The sequence below is a fragment of the Pseudorasbora parva genome, chromosome 9 (genome assembly GCF_024679245.1).
Source record: "Pseudorasbora parva isolate DD20220531a chromosome 9, ASM2467924v1, whole genome shotgun sequence".
Lineage (NCBI taxonomy): Eukaryota > Metazoa > Chordata > Actinopteri > Cypriniformes > Gobionidae > Pseudorasbora > Pseudorasbora parva.
The window spans coordinates 32,657,352-32,674,330 of NC_090180.1; the positions used below are offsets into that span (position 1 = coordinate 32,657,352).

Sequence of the window (16,979 nt, forward strand, 5' to 3'; positions counted from 1 at the left end):
TTATGAGAACTTCTGGATACTGCAACATCAGTGGCATCCAAAAATATAAATTATGTAATTTACTCACTCTCATGTTGTTTTAAACTCATAAGACTTTCATTGAATGAAGATATTTTTTATATCCTCTCATTATTTGTTGTCTATCCTTTCAAAGTCTAGGTCAGGGGTCCCCAAACTCGGTCCTGGAGGGCCGCTGTCCTCCAGAGTTTAGCTCCAACCCCAATCAAACACACCTGAACCAGCTAATCAATCCCTGTGTCCCAATTCGCATATATCCATACTAGTACATAAATAGTACTCGAAAATAAAATTAGTATGTCCCAAATCGTAGTATGTTGAAAAGAGTATTTCAAACATACCCGGATGGTTTACCATTTCCAGTCAGAATTCGAAGTACAGATCGACGCACACTCTTAACGGCTGATATTGCCCTTAACCCATTGCGAGTTGGACGAGGATTCGATTAGAACTACAAACATGGATAAAAAGTGTTAAAAAAACTACAAACATGGCGGATGTGCGAGTCCGACAATTAAGTAGAGAAGTTTAGATAACAGGGTTTCAGTGACAAACTATCAGTATTTAACCTGACAAAAATATATTTATTCAGTATTGTCCACATTATATTTCACCTGCAGCAGCATTGTGAACTTTTGAAATCTAAACATTTTCTTGACCGACCACAAAGCCTCATTAGTCAGTTGAAACCAGTTAACCGATTAGTTTAAAATATGCTGCGCTATTTTAAATAACAGCCGCGAGCCCCGCCTGCAATTTCGCAACTCTGTCGCATCTCTCTGCCGTTCTGCCTCCCGCTCTCACACACACACTGTCCCGGCGCCGCCGCCTCCCTTCCACTCACGTCACTTTTTTTTAAATCCCCCACAGCGCGAAACATGAGTCCAGTAAACGCGGCGCCGAGGAGCTTGTTTGTAATCGGAGGATAAATGGCTCCTTAGTTTCGAAATGGTTTGGGTACAAGCTGATCGCGTTGAAAATAAAGCCATTTGTCTAGCGTTAGAAGCTCATTTGAAACATTGCCGTGGCTCATTGAAGAAAGAGCAGCTCCGAAGAGACGCCGCTTTAGTTCGAGGTAGTGCTAACAATAATAAAGAAAGTTGATGATCAACACCTTATGTGTTACCACTGAAATGTAGATGTAATATATTTCAAAATGTAAGCCCATCTTATGTGGAATGCACGCTTCATACTGTCGTCTGCCCTGGCTCTAACCTTGAGTGTTTTAGCCTGTTTACGTTTTGCAAAACTTGTGAGCGCGCAAATGTTTTTATTGGTTTATTAAGTAAAAACAGGCGAGTTATAAAAAATTGAGTGTGAGGGATATGTTCACTTCACACAAAAAGATTTTGGAATGAGATGGCTAACTGTAGTAGCGTTTATTCCTCTGTCTATAATAGCCTAATTTAGAGATCACTTTTTTTTTTTACCGACAAACGACAACTTTGACCGGTTAACGTTGATACGGTCAACCATCGGTCAAACGGTCATCGGTTAACATCCCTAATTGACAGGGCAGATAAACGGTGATGGGATGCACGTAACTAAGCGACAGAGTCCTTTAAAGATGGCGAAGTAGTATGTCCCGAAGCTTGCATACTTTTCTGCTACACACTCAAAATGATATATTTTTTCTTCACAAAAAGATTACATACTTTTAGGACATAGTATAAGTAGGCGAATTGGGACGCAGAGAATGCCTTTATAGGACCTTGTAAGACATTGATTAGTTGTTTCAGGTGTGTTTGATTGGGGTTGGAGCTAAACTCTGCAGGACAGCGGCCCTCCAGGAAAGAATCTGGGGATCCCTGGTCTAGGTAATTTAAAGGGATACTTCACCACTTTTTCATATTAAACTGTGTTATTCCCTTAACTAAAACGAGTTGATACACACCTCTCTCGTCTCAGTGCGTGCTCTTAATCTCTCTGACGTGCGATGACGATCTGATAGCATTTAGCTTGGCCCACTAAGCCCAGTTCATTCACTATAGTACCAAACAGAGATCAAGTTAGAAGCGACCAAACACCTCCAAGTTTTCCCTATTTAAATACAGTTACACGAATAGTTGAACGATCAAGTATGGTGACACAAAATAAAACGTGGCGCTTTTCTAAGCGGATTAAAAAGGAGAACTATAATGTATGGTGCATTAAAAAGTCCGGCTGAAAAATCCTCCCTCACATCTCCCCGTTAGCCTAGAAATCTAGACGCACCCTAGCGGCAGCAAATTTAATTTGCCCGCAAGTGTGGTCTAGCAACTCTCAATTCCTATCTGGAGCTGTATTCCTCAGAATCTGGACGGCCCAATCACATCGTGTAGGTAGGCTATAGAGTCGGCGGGCAGGGCCATAATGACGACGGCCGAGTTGCGTTTGCGTGCTTCTAGTAAACACAGAAACTAGCGAATGGCGGCGGTCTTTCGAATCAGCTCTGCCCGCGCCTCCAGAAGACTTGGAGTTAAGCTTTCCTCTGAGAAAAGAACAAAGAGCGGCACTGAAGTCATTGTTAAAAAGGGAAGATGTGTTCGGAGTTTAGCCGACCGGATACGGCGAATGTTTAATCAGTCAGCAAGCTCCCCTTCACCGTCGTTGCTCCGGTTGGTGTACCGCTATCCTATCGCGTGCAGAGGGAGTATGAAAGACAACCGTTTATCCCGCCCCTCGGACTGAGCCCTGTCTATGGTGAGTTTCCAGACCAAACATCTTGATGTGGGTCTGGCTTGTCAGGCTATCTCCCCCTCCCTCCTATTGACAGAAATGAGAGAGGGAGGGGGAAATGTGAGGGAGGATGTTTCAGCCGTGACTTTTACTGCGCAGAGTCGAAGTACTCTCAGAAGTGCTATTCCGCCATACATTATAGTTCTCCACATCAAATCAACTCATACAAGTAAACAAACTCAAACATGCTTTCTTGATATCCAAAGACCAATGAGGTGTTTCTCTTGTATCACACATGTTTGAGTTTCTGTTAATACCATATTTAATGCGCTCTATGTAAGGGACCTTACATGTTTTAAAAAGGCCTGCACATCTTGCGCATTTTTGACAGACAGATTCATTCAAATTAGACCCAATCCGATCTGACAGCATTTTTTTAAAGGCTACCAGACTTGAACACCATCTAGTCATGCTTCTCAACCCGGTTCCTGAAACCCCGTAAAAGAAGAACCACATTGTGTAGTGTTGTTGAGTTTATTGGGTGAGCTAGTAAAATGTCAGCTCAAGTTAATATCTCATGTCAAATCATCCTTCGTGTGATAAGCAGGATAAGCCAGCCGGTTAAACCTGACAGGTTGATCAGGACCCCGAAAGGAACCATAAAAATGACCAGCTGTACATTATCCCTCACTCAATTAAGAGGTCACATTAAAGAAACCCAACGCAGTCTCAGGGTTTCTGCGGGTTTTATGAAGGTACATTTAAGATCTTTTTAAGACCAATTAAATAGAATTTAAAGAAATAAATTGATGTTCTCTAAATGTAAATATCCTGGCACAAAAGGAATTGTGTCAGTGACACACTGTTATGAATGAAACAACACATATCTGCCAATGAGTTCATAAAATCAGCTTAATTCAAATGCAAGTAATTTTCATACCCAATGACAGATATTTGTTCTTGTTTCAAGCAAAAACTTAAACCGAGTACAATTTCTCAGAAAACAAGTTTCAATTTCTTCATTTTGCATGTCAAGTAAATGTATATGTAAGGATGTTTTGAGTTTGCACTGAAAAACATTTTTTTTTGCAGTGCATGCAATTTAATGTTGCCAAATTTAAGTTCAAGGCCCTATGAAATCTGTTGAAATCTGATTAAGATTTCTGACACCGCTTTAATGGTTAGATTATATTTGACTGACTTTCATCCATCTTCAGAACACGAATGAAGATATTTTTAATGAAATCTGAGAAAAAGTTCATAAAGAGATCCTAAAACTAATCCATATATGAATCAAGAGGTTTATTCCAAATTTTCAGAAGAGACTCAATCACTTTATAAGATGAAGTCTTACGAGTTGAAACGATATTAGGGTGAGTAAAGGATGACAATTTTCATTTTTGGGTGAACTGTCCTTTTAAGTGTTCTGACCTACTTTTGATTTATTTATCCAAAATTGTACAAATTCTGTGACATACTGCATCAAATAGATTATTACATTTTACATTGATTCTGCAATTCTGTCCATATTTTCTGCAACGCAGAAATCATACGGCCCTAATTTATTGGCATGATATTCAACTTAAAAGGATAGTTCACCCAAAAATTTACATTCCGCCAAAACCTTTCCCCACCAAACATTGGAACATTCACTGTTATATGCTAGGATGGCGCTATTATACACATTTTCTGAATGAGTACAGAATCTCCTCATCAAAACACCGGCGAAGAAGATGCAAAAAAAAAACAAGCGATCGTATACAAAGCAGATGTTATTTTACATATGCGTGATCAACATTATTGATCAACAGGCGATGTGTAATATCTTTGCGCCGCTGCACCCATGGTATGGCACCAAAGTTCCCTGATTATTCGAAGACAGTCTCAACTTTTACTTTTCCGGCGGTTTTAGAGCACGATGTAACTATACACAATCCCAACATGTAAATAGGAAATTATTGGTGTTCTTTTGTCACTTATAGCAGTAGGCTAAATTGAGCCATTTACCTCCAGTTTTTGTGTTAAGCCAGGCTAGCGGTGGGTGTGTCAGAGAGTTAAAAGGTGCACTATGGAACTTTCCATCCACTAGAGGGTGCCTATTCAAAACAAAGTTGTAGTTTGATAATGCCAAGTTTGAGCGCAGCATCTTGGAGCCAGTGGAAAATAGGACTCTGGCAGAAATCATGTTCATGAATGCCGTTATTAACGTTACTGTAGTATGAAGCAGAGCAGGACCGAGTGTTGTGGAGCTGAGCACGGCTGCTGGAACGATTGTTACACAAACACCTACCTCGCGAGCGGCAGGACTTTTATTACGACGGGACAGGACACAGTCGCCAGGCGCCCGCACTATTTCCGCTCTTCCGGTCATGAGTATAATGTAATGCAGCTCTGTTTATCATATTAGATACATTTAAGTGTGTTTAAAATGATGTTATGACGTTACTCTGTGCATTCGGTCAGCGGCTGCTGTGAAACTTGTTCACATTGTTAAGAGTAAAGCGCTTCTACCAAATAAAACCCGAAACCAAAATGCATTTTAGATGCTTCAAGACATTCTAACTAACTGATGTCACATATGGACTACTTTGATGATGTTTTTATTCCCTTTCTGGACATGGACAGTATAGTGTGCATACACTTAGATACGCTGTCGGACTACATATAAAATATCTTAAACTGTGTTCTGAAGATGAACGGAGGTCTTACGGGTGTGGAACGACATTAGGGTGAGTCATTAATGACATCAATTTCATTTTTGGTTGAACTAACCCTTTAAGGCCTTAAATCACGAAAGGTCAACTAAAGACATTTTAAAGACCAGTTGAAACCCTGCAGTCTGGATTCACATCACAGCATGTGATTAACCCATAACTCGCACCTGCAAACTGAACATATTATGGATCAGTTTCTGAACGTGTAAATAAACGATGGCTCACTTTTGACTGCAACAAGTCATTGGTAAACTGACGCTCGTGTGCAAGTTTGCCGATTCACGTCCGTGGCAGGCTACGTGCGCCGCTCTTATCGGTTTTATGCACATTTGAGAAAACAGCTTTTCTTATGGCTGCGTACCCAGAATCACTCAAGCCTTAATCTGCCATATGGTTGCACATGATGCAACACACCACAGCATCCAGGCAGAGAGAGAAAAAAAAGACTTACAACATGTTTGATGAAGACTACCAGGACAATCCTTGACTAAACTCAGTTGTTATTATTATTGCTATAAGGGGAATCTTCCTCCAGTTGCACAGGCAGATTAGCTGGGAAGGACATAATGTGGCACTAATATGATAAACTCCAAAAGCCTATGGTGGCCTTCTCCTATCTCTGTGTAATCCTCAGGGTTTTCTGACCCATATTCCTCATTGCACAACATGCTAATGGAGGCCAAAGGGCAGGGCAGCAATGGTTAAAAGGGTGCTATTGATTTGTATGTGTGGTTGTGTCATCTGGTCAGCATGAGGGAACCCATTGACATGACACCCAATGACGGCTGTTGATGCAGATGACTCATATTCATCTCTGTCAGCAGGGCCATTCTTTCCCAGCTGCTCCTTTCCACTTTAATGGTTTGTAAACAAACTCACCTTTCCACATGCACTCATGTGGGTCCTCCTCTCGCGAAAACTGCGTGAAAGCCATGGTTCATGTGTTTGAAAGACTGGCCCCTGAGCAGGAACACTGCAGGTTTAGTTTCTTACCTTGGTGACCACATTTTGCTGGAGTCCAGTCTTCAGCTCATATCCTGCTGACAGCATGCAGGCGCATTGTGCTGCTGACGCGTCAGTGCCGTTGCTTCCATTATTGACGCCGCTGTAGAGCGGAGCGACAGTCGCGAGATCGTTGTTGTTCGTCTGCGCTGGAACACACGGGTGGTTCGGCTGAGGCTGAGCCAGGAGGAAATTGTCCGAGAACTGGCTGAAGCCAATGAAAATGGCCGGGATCCATGTTAAAACGATCAGCTGTTTCTGGTACTTCCCAAATCCGCCCACGTCCGGCAAAACGCGGTTATCGATCTGCGTAAGTAAGTCTGGATGCGTGTTGGTTTCGGGGGTGACGAAGCCGTTCTCCGGTGCATGAGACTCGATGTCCAGCTGAGACACGGCCATCACCGTCTCGCACATACTGCAGCCCGCTCCGGTAATGCGGCAAACCCACACAATCCCCGTTCACACCGAGCGACCGCTACGGCAAGAGCGCTTTACGCGCGGTGCTCAGGGAGTGGTTTGCGTGTCTTCACCCGCTCTAAAAGCGTCACGGACCGATCGCGATCAATCAATAGACCAAAGTCATCGGCTTGGCCCGCTCTCACGAGCGCTCCCCTCTCCAAACGCGTTCCTATAGTCGGGAGAAAACGGCAATGTTCAAAAACAGCAGTTCATTTCATCGGCATGTTGGTGTTCGAGCATTCACCGCAGCCACAGGTAACACACCTGTCCAGACACACACACAGACCCGCTGCGCGTGACATTACACTCGGGCGCGCGTCATGATCCACTCACGCGCTCAGGAATGTCTCCTTAGTTCTAACAGCAGTGTTTTATCTCCCGTTCACTCTCCGGTGATGATATGGACCGAGCAAACAGTCGACGAGGGCGGAACTCCGGCTGAACACCCCCGTCAACACACATTCATTGGATGGCATTGATTGCAGACTCGACTTTTGCTCATCGGCATCTGTTATCAGTAGCCTTTAATATAAGCTGCTTGTGGTTTGGAAGGGACGCTATATTTTAAAGAACCAAGCTTTAATAATCATTTAATCAAATCTTTTAGTGCGACGATGATCCACCTGTTTTCATTTAATAGTGACTGCTGCTCTCTACCGGCCAAACTGGAGGCAAGACAAGTTCGGGAATTAAACAAGATAAAATATTGTTTTCCAAAGTTATTTATATATATATATATATATATATATATATATATATATATATATATATATATATATATATATATATATATATATATATATATATATAATTTTATTTATTTATATATAGAATTCATTTATTCCTGCATCAAAGCTGAAGTTTCAGCATCATTACACTTCAGTGTCACATGATCCTTCACAAATCATTAATATATGCAGATTTATATATATATATATATATATATATATATATATATATATATATATATATATATATATATATATATATATATATATATTAACACTACTGTTCAAAAGTTTTGGGTCAGTCATTTTATTAAACAAATTTTGAATGAAATTAATACCTTTATTCAACAAGCATATGTTAAATTAGCAAAAGTTATAGCACATATTTTAGAATATATATATATATATATATATATATATATATATATATTCTAAAATCTGTGCTATAACTTTCGCTATTTTAACATATGCTTGCTGAATAAAAGTTAATTATATATATATATAGTTCTTTTTATTGTTTTATTCATCAATAACATTTTTACAAAAAAGCAGCTCAACTGTCTCCAACATTGATATTAAATAATCAAAACAGAATGATTTCTGAAGGATCATGTGACACTGAAGACTGGAGTAATCATGATGAAAAATCAGCTTTGATCACAGGAATAAATTACATTTTATATACACTTTATACAGTATATTAAATTCAATAGAAAATATTCAATAGAAAACCATCATTTTAAATTCGAATAATATTATATTTCACAATATAATTTTTTTTGTCTGTATTTTTTATCTAATATATCCAGGCTTGATGAGCAGAAAATACTTCTTTCAAAAACATTAACAATAGTAATGTTTCCAGACTTGACCAGTTTTGTATATGTATATTAAAGCCCAAACAGTTCTACTACTTGTGCACTAGCATAATTTAAATAAGCCTGCCATCTAGTGGTGAAATAGTGTTACAGGAGTTTTGCAGTTATCATGTATTTGTTTACAGAAGCAAGAAAACATTTGAAGTGAACATTGAATTGTGTATTGTAAGGCAGTGGTTATGACTCTTATTAACACATGCTTACGTTTTTTTTTGAGAACATGTTTTTACTTATACCTATTCACATTCACTATGCTAAATTCATTTTTGCACTGCTCCTTTATTCACTCATTCAAAGACACATGACATTAAAAACAAAAACTCTTTAAAAGTAGTAATACTCTTTAAAATCCCTAGTCAATTGGATCTTGTTTGATTCGGGATGTCAAAATTAGGAAGCGTAGCCTATATTTGCTTGCTAGTTTGTTTCATTTTATTCAGTCCTCAGTTTTATTCAGCACTTTGTTTTTCGCTTTAACATCAGCCACAGCTTTGGTTATGTTCACCTCTGATGATAGAAAAGAGAAGCTGGTCACACCCTTTCATTAAAGTCTTCAACCTTCAATCCCAGCCATGAGTCGTAAACGGAGTCATGTGAGAAAACAGACACTGTGCTTATTTATTGACTTAGCCTATTTTATGGTTTTCTCAACTTTTTATTGATTAAAAAAGACAAATAATGCATAGGGTGGCTGTTTCTGTTCGTCACACATGGATATAGCCTACGTATTATTGACAATTATTACAATAAGACAAATGCTATCACAGCAGAGACTGATTTTTGTTCTCAGGACAAGGGGTTTGCAGGTTGGGAATGAAATATAATTACTAACTCCGCAACTACATGTCAACTAACGTTCATTCATTTGCAACTACATGTTAAAACTTATTAATCTGCAAATGCATGCACTGTAAAAAAAATATTTAGAAAAAAGTTACCTGTTTGCCTTAAAATTTTGAGTTCATTGAAATTAAAATTTTGAGTTAATACAGTGAACATTTTTTGAGATTCAACAAAAGATTTTGTAAGCATATTGGGTAATTGTGTGTGTTATATTTCTGATGACGCAGTGAAACATGCCAAATTGTGCTATTTTCATGATTTATCAATTTGTTATGTGGTTCAGACAGATTAATATTTTGAGTTTCTATTTATTAAACAAATTGCCTTCATTGTATCAACTCAAATTTTTAATTTCAATAAACTAATTTTTTTAAGGCAACCAGGTTACTTACTTTTTTAAGTTAAACCAACAAAAACCAACACTTTTTTTTTACAGTGTGTCAACTAGGCTAACTCATTCATTTGAAACTATATGTCAACTAACTCTCATTCATTTGCAACTACATGTCAACTAACTCTAAACTAACTCTTATTAATTTGCAACTACATGTCAACTAACATTAATTTGCAACTACATGTCAACAAACTCATTAATTTGCAATTACATGTCAACTAACTCTCATTCATTTCCAATTACATGTCAGCTAACTCATTCATTTGCAACTACATACCAACCCATTAATTTGCAACCACATATTAACTCACTCATTAATCTGCAACTACATGTCAACCAACTCTCATTAGAGTATTAGTAGAGGCTTCGGGTACATAGTGTTTTAATCTGTAGTTATGTGACTAATAAACGTTTGCATTTTGTAGAATAGCTGTGAAATAGGCAATATAATTAGCTTTTTAATGGCAGGTTCCCATTGTGAACCTAAAAGCCATTGGGTCTTAAATTAATTTTCCTCAGTTTCTGTCTTATGTGATTGTGTAAGAGCTACAATGAGCAGGTGAAAATGGGCTGTGGTTGATGAAATCATTAGGTGTGTGTCATCTTCTGAGGTATCTGATGAGTTTGCAGCTGATGGGAAGTTTTGCTATCAATCACTGAATGGTTTATCCAAATATTTCATCTGGTGTCTAGATGTATTCTGTACTTTGACCTTTTCAAAGTCCTCTTAGATAGGCTACACAAAGTCACTCTTGCTTGCGAAGAAATCGTACACCTGCTTCAGCTGTCAGTCTCTAGTGTAATAAAAAAATTAAATAAATTAAAAACTCATCAAAAATGTGTGTGCTCTTGCCAGGGAGTTAAGACGAGCAGAATATGCTGCCAAGGGTGTGTCTGAATACAGTATGAGTAATGTGTTGTCATGAAAAGCCTTACGCATAGAAAGAAAACACAACAAGTGGTAACAGAGCAGCTGCAGACATGGGGGTATTTGAGCTGCCACACCTGTATCATGGCGACGCAGTGGGAAAGCAAGAGAGAGGCGTTGGCTCACCTTTGTGACCCATCCCTCGCAATATCTGGATGCTATATTCTGAAGAGTAGATACTGTATAAGCGTGTTTGGATAAAGCAGAGCTAAAGGGTCCATTCGGGTCTTTTTTATTTTTTAAAATAGTCTAAATTACTTTCTTTTGAATAGCAAAATGTCTCTATTACCTGAGAGATATTACTAAAATGTCTTAGATGGATAAAGAGTGTGTGGTTGAAGTATGCAAAATGATGAGCAATTGACTGAAATCATTAACCCTTGCAGGTCATTAGGGGTGGCAACTATACACTTTTCATAGGCTCATTCGACATGCCAAATGCCTCGCCTTGAAAGGCGAGAGTAGGCGGCGGCAGTCATGCGAGAAGTGAAATAAGTGCACTCAAAATGGACAGCTCTCACTAGTAGTGGATAAGCCACCTACGTTACGAGATCAAAGACGAATATTGTGTGATTCATGCTCACGTGCTTTGCAAACTGAATATAAATTAAATTCTTTTGTTTCTATATCAAAATAAATATGAAAAGAAACCCGACGAACCGGTTATTTAATTGACCCCCCCCACCCCCCACATACAAAAAAAAAGAACAGTTTCCCAGATATATTTTACTTTGTTTTAATGTATATGTCCACTATTCCACTAATTAGGACACACAGGATATGATATCTTGTTATTTATTTTGGACAAAACCGATTCATACCCATGTGTACCATCCACAGACAGATGCATGGGCTAGTTGAACGATTTAATCAGACCTGGAAGAACATGATCCGTTAACTTATTCACAAGGTTGCAAAGTCAACATTCTGTGCATCTTCGACCTGTGAGCAAAACTCCACACCCTTAATCAAGAGACCTTTCACCAGTAGACAAATTCCTCATATTCCCCCAGTTCAAGCTCTACACTGTAAAACATTGACCGTACACTCTAAAAAATGCTGGGTTAAAAACAACCCAAGTTGGGTTGAAAATGCACCGACCCAACAATTGGGTTGTTTTAACCCAATGGTTGAGTTGTTCTTACCCAGCAATTGGGTTGTCTTAAGCAACATTTAACCCAACCACTGGGTTAAAACAACTCAACCACTGGGTTAAAACAACTCAACCATTGGGTTAAAACAACTCAATTGTTGGGTCGGTGCATTTTCAACCCAACTTGGGTTGTTTTTAACCCAGCATTTTTTAGAGTGTAGGATTCACAGGCAAACAAAGTTGCCACTAAAATCCTGCAAAAATGTTGTTGTTTGCTGTAAATTTGATTGGAAAGCAATTTGCAGTTAATTGTTATATGTGAAATACAGTAATTTGTAAACATTTTTTACAGTAACATTGAATTAAACTGATATTTTGTATCAGTTATTGCTTATATTTATTAATTTCAGATGAATCCTGCTGATATTCGAGGTTCAGGTGGTTGTGGCTTGACCCATAATACATTGCGAACTACAGCTACATCTTGTAAAATGCTTAAACAGTAATTCTCTGTAAAATTTAGCAACTTCAGTAATTTGTTACAGTGTACATTACTTACCAAGTGACAAGGGCCCTTCAAAGTTGCACAGTTTTTTTGGCAATCTAGATTATGAGGTGGTGTGAACAGATAGGGTGTGTGCATGTCAAATATAACATCTCCCCAAATGATGGAGTGTGGCGGTCCCTGTGTCTCTGTTGGCATTATCAGTGATGGAGAAGGCGAAGCTCCAACCTGAGGTGTGTTCCAACCCGAGATCAGTCATCCTGATCCCTTTTGCTTCTTTCCCTGTCCCAAGTCACGGTATAGCCAAGTTGCAGAACAAGTTTGCAAGTGTATTCTCCACCTTCCCTGACTGCACACACCTCATACCGCATCAAGACGACCCCTGGTTTGTAGTTGAGCCTATAAATTGGCGAAATATGGCGGAGGTAGAATTAGATACCAAACCCCAAGAAGTGTGCAATTGGACAGGTTTAAGTACGGCATCTGGGCTTCCACTTGAGTCACGGGCAAGTGACTGACCAAATTTAAATACTGCAGTGATTGTGGCTTTTCCAAGGCCAAAATCAAAAGGTGGATGAGGCAGTTCCTGAGGTTTTATTGCCTCAATATTACCCAGCTCCTTGACTGATCTCACTGATAAGAGCGTGCCAGACCTGGCTAAGTGGATGGAGCTATGCCAATAGGCTTTTACCAAAGTGAATGATGATTTGTGTGGCATATGTTAGCTCATTCGTAAGGATCGGCCAACATCTTTCAGTGGTGGGGCTGCTCGACTTTGAAATGGGAGACTGCAGTCAACAGCCTTGAACATTTAGTTCTAGTGAATGTTAGGGTGCTTTCACACCTGCCTCATTTAGTTCGGTTGAATCGTACTAGAGTTCGTTTCTCTCTTTGGTGCGGTTCGTTTGGTCAGGTATGAAAGCAGCAATCGCACTCGGGTGCGCACCAAAAGCGGACAAAACAAGCGTACCGAGACCTTGTTGAAGAGGTGGTCTCGGTACGCTTTCAAACGAACTCTGGAGCGGTTCGTTTGAGGTGAGAGTGTAATCCGATCTCGAACAGAACCAACTGCAAATGTACTGATAATTTTTGGACTAAACCAGCTGTGCTGATATTATGAGCATGACATTACCTGATAGATCGCTGGCAATATTTTCGGAAGATGAGCATGTCAGAGTTAAGAATAATTAATGCATGTCTCCGCTTGAAGTGATGAGCGCTCACTGTTTGCAGTGCATTAGAACGTTGTTTTCAAGTCGCATCTACACTTCATTATAGAAATGTATTGTTTGCATACTGTGGTAAATATACACAATATTGTAGATTATGGCCAGGGATAAAACCAGCCTGCACAGTTGTCTCTCCATAGTTGTTTAGTTTGCTGGCTTTTCCTCTTCCTTTGGAATTTTCCCACATGTAAATTCTGACCAATCGAAAAGCAAAGGAAATACGCCATGTCCAATGAGTGAAGTGGATGTTGTCACGTGCCAAAAATGCAACAATGTATAATTGTTTGCCAATGGTTCGGACCAAATGAACCGAACTAGAGATGTGAAAGGGGCCCTCAACAGCGTACACACAGATTTGTGTGTAATCTGTGTAAGAACAGTTTCACGCAAACTACATCCAGTTCCCTTAATGAAGTCCTCAAAAAGCAGAAATAAAATGTGGCTTTCATGCGATTGCCAGATTCCCAAACATATTTGGAGCTAGACTGCACCTTGACTGGATAAACCCAGCCTGATCTGCAGGCGATTTGATTTCGCCCTGCAACTCAGTCTGGAAACCCGTACATTAATTTCTGCTGCTTCTGTTACACTTTTGCAGGAATTAATCACAGACTGGCTTATCCTCCTGGCACCCTATGGGCGGGTTTAACAAGATGACAGATAGAGAAGCGATGGGCCGTTGCCTGTTGATCACGCCTCTTGTGGTCTGATTGGTTAAAGGACTGTCCAATTGTATACAGAGTTATTTGAATAATGCTTGTTTGTCAAGCCTCATGTGCAGAAGAGAGCACAGACTCCACAGGCCAATGTTCAATCTTAAATTGAGATTGGTCTGGTTATAGCAAGACAAGACCGCACCCACATCACCATAAAATCAGCATCAATCAAAGTATTTAATGATGTCAATAGAAAAGGGTTTCATTCTGTTAATATGCAAATAATTTTAATTAAAACGTCATCCCAAATGGTTCATCCTGATTTACCAGCCATGCTCCAATTATGGGAAGCCCAACACATCAGTTTGCATGTTGAAGTCTGTCACCTGGGGCATCGAGGGCTGAGCCTCATAGGCCCCGACTCAAGAGGATGTCCAGCGGGCCTGAGAAAGAGAGAGAGAAAACAATATGCAATGCATCCTCTGAAGTAGGCCTAACAAAGTTATTTTTTTTTTATTTTTTTTTTTTTTTACTAAATGACAAATAACTCTAGGTTTTCACAGTCTTGGAAAGCAGTGTTAATAACTGTCCCTTGTACATTATAAGTACATTACATATGCACATAATGGTTTTACATGAAAAAAATAGCATAATAATTAAGGTTGTTAAACTACAACAGTATGTTTCCAGTTTCCAGTTCACACATGTGAATGCACATAGGCACTCAGAAAGAGAGTTTTTCTTGTGTCTAATCCAGAAACTTTGAAAGTATAGCCAAGTTTTGATATGCACAATACTAAAGCGTGGTGTGTGAGGCTTGGGCGGTGGTTTTGTTTCTTGCTTTGTCAAGTGTATACTGTATTTGAAGTTTCTTTCAGTCGTTACAATTATAGTAGAGGCAAGTTTGTTCATGTGCAGTTTTTTTTTCTTCAAAAGTGCAACTATTAACTGTACTAAAAGGAATTAAATCGTGAAATTATTAAGGGCTTGACTGGTGAGTCTGTAGGTGTGTGCCACTATAAGATTAAGAGAAACACTATGTTCCCAGTCAGAGACAACAAGCAGTAGTTAGCTCATTTTGTTTTAGGATTTGTTTTTGTTTTTTTAGAATAAAATAATTAGAAATAATTTAAAATTAACCAGAACAAATCATTTGCCAGTATTTTTAATTTAAATGTGTTTTTTGTTTTTGTTTTGTTTTGTTTTTTAACCTGCAACAGTGTTATCAAACCATTTAGGGTGTAAGATGTAAAACAATTATACACATAACCAATCTAAAATAGAAGCAAGTAAAGCTGTCCTTATATAGGACCTTTTTAAATGGGTAAAATAAGTCAGTAAAAACTAAATATGTTATATTGATTCATTATAACTAATTAAAACGTTATGCATAAAATTATGACCACTGACAGGTGAAGTGAATAACACTGATGATCTCTTAATCACGGCACCTGTTAGTGGGATATATTAGGCAGCAAGTAAACATTTTGTCTTCAAAGTTGATGTGATGAATGGATAAGCGCAAGGATCTGAGTGAGTTTGACATGGGCCAAATTGTGATGGCAAGAAAAATGGGTCAGCATCTCCAAAACTGCAGCTCTTGTGGGGTGTTCCTGATCTGCAGTAATCAGTATCTATCAAAAGTGTTTCAAGGAAGAAACAGTGGTGAACCGGCAACAGGGTCATGGGCGGCCAAGGCACATTGATGCACGTGGGGAGCAAAGGCTGGCCTGTGTGGTGTGATCAAACAGAGGAGCTACTGTAGCTCAAATTGCTCATGAAGTTAATGCTGGTTCTAATAGAAAAAGGTGTCAGAATGCAGTGCATCACAGTTTTTTTGCGTGTGGGGCTGCATAGCCGCAGACCAGTCAGGGTGCCCATGCTGACCCTGTCCACCGCCAAAAGCACCAACAGTGGGCACGTGAGCATCATAATTGGACCAAGTGGCAATGGAAGAAGGTGACCTGGTTTGATCAATTGGGTTTTCTTTAGATCACATGAATGGCACAATGCGTGTGCATTGCTTACCTGGGGAACACATGGCACCTGGATGGACTATAGGAAGAAGGTAAGCCGGCTGAGATAGTGTGACGCTTTGGACAATGTTCTGCTTGGAAACCTTGGGTCCTGCCATCCATGTGGATGTTACTTTGGCACATACCACCTACCTAAGCATTGTTGCAGACCATCTACACCCTTTCATGGAAACGGTATTCCTTGATGGCTGTGGCCTCTTTCAGCAAGATAAATCGCCCTGCCACAAAGCAAAAATGGTTCAGGAATGGTTTTAGAAGCACAACGAGTTTGAGGTGTTGACTTGGCCTCCAGATTCCCGAGATCGCAATCCAGTCGAGCATCTGTGCGATGTGCTGAACTAACAAATCTGATCCATGGAGGCTCCACCTTGCAACTTACATGACTTAAAGTATCTGCTGCTAACAACTTGGTGCCAGATACCACAGCACACCTAGTGGAGTCCATGCCCTGTTGGGTCAGGGCTGTTTTGACAGCAAAAAGGGGACCAACGCAATAATAGGAAGGTGGTCATAATGTTATGCATTGTCGGAATACTCTCGGGGGTGTCCAAACTCTTTCTGGAGGGCCACTGTCCTGCAGAGTTTAGCTCCAACTTGCCTCAACACACCTGCTGGAAGTGTCTAGTCTGCAGTAAGATCTTGATTAGCTGGTTCAGGTGTGATTATTGGTGTGATTAAACACCCTTGGGGGACACCACAAGATGTCACATGACACCTGGAGGTGTGCACACCCTCCATACATAGTTGTCCTTGTAGGACTGAAATCAGACAAATACAGATCCTTCTCAAAAAATTAGCATATTGTGATAAAGTTCATTATTTTCCATAATGTAATGAT

The 16,979-nt window shown here is 39.6% G+C and overlaps 1 protein-coding gene across 3 annotated transcripts in view; it reads right to left on the bottom strand.

The window, feature by feature from the left end:
- slc22a23 (solute carrier family 22 member 23) overlaps positions 1 to 7,475 on the bottom strand; it is a 64,163-nt gene extending 56,688 nt beyond the window's left edge. The window contains exons 1-2 of one of the 3 annotated variants that reach the window (XM_067452267.1): positions 7,116 to 7,472; positions 6,384 to 7,020 (exon numbers count right to left, since the gene is read on the bottom strand). In XM_067452267.1, coding sequence (XP_067308368.1) covers positions 6,384 to 6,806 — 423 coding nt within the window. In that variant the 5' untranslated portion in view covers positions 6,807 to 7,020; positions 7,116 to 7,472. Of the gene's footprint in view, positions 1 to 6,383 lie in introns of all 3 variants that reach the window. The other 2 variants (XM_067452268.1, XM_067452266.1) reach the window with 2 other exon arrangements.
- Positions 7,476 to 16,979: the final 9,504 nt, after the last annotated feature.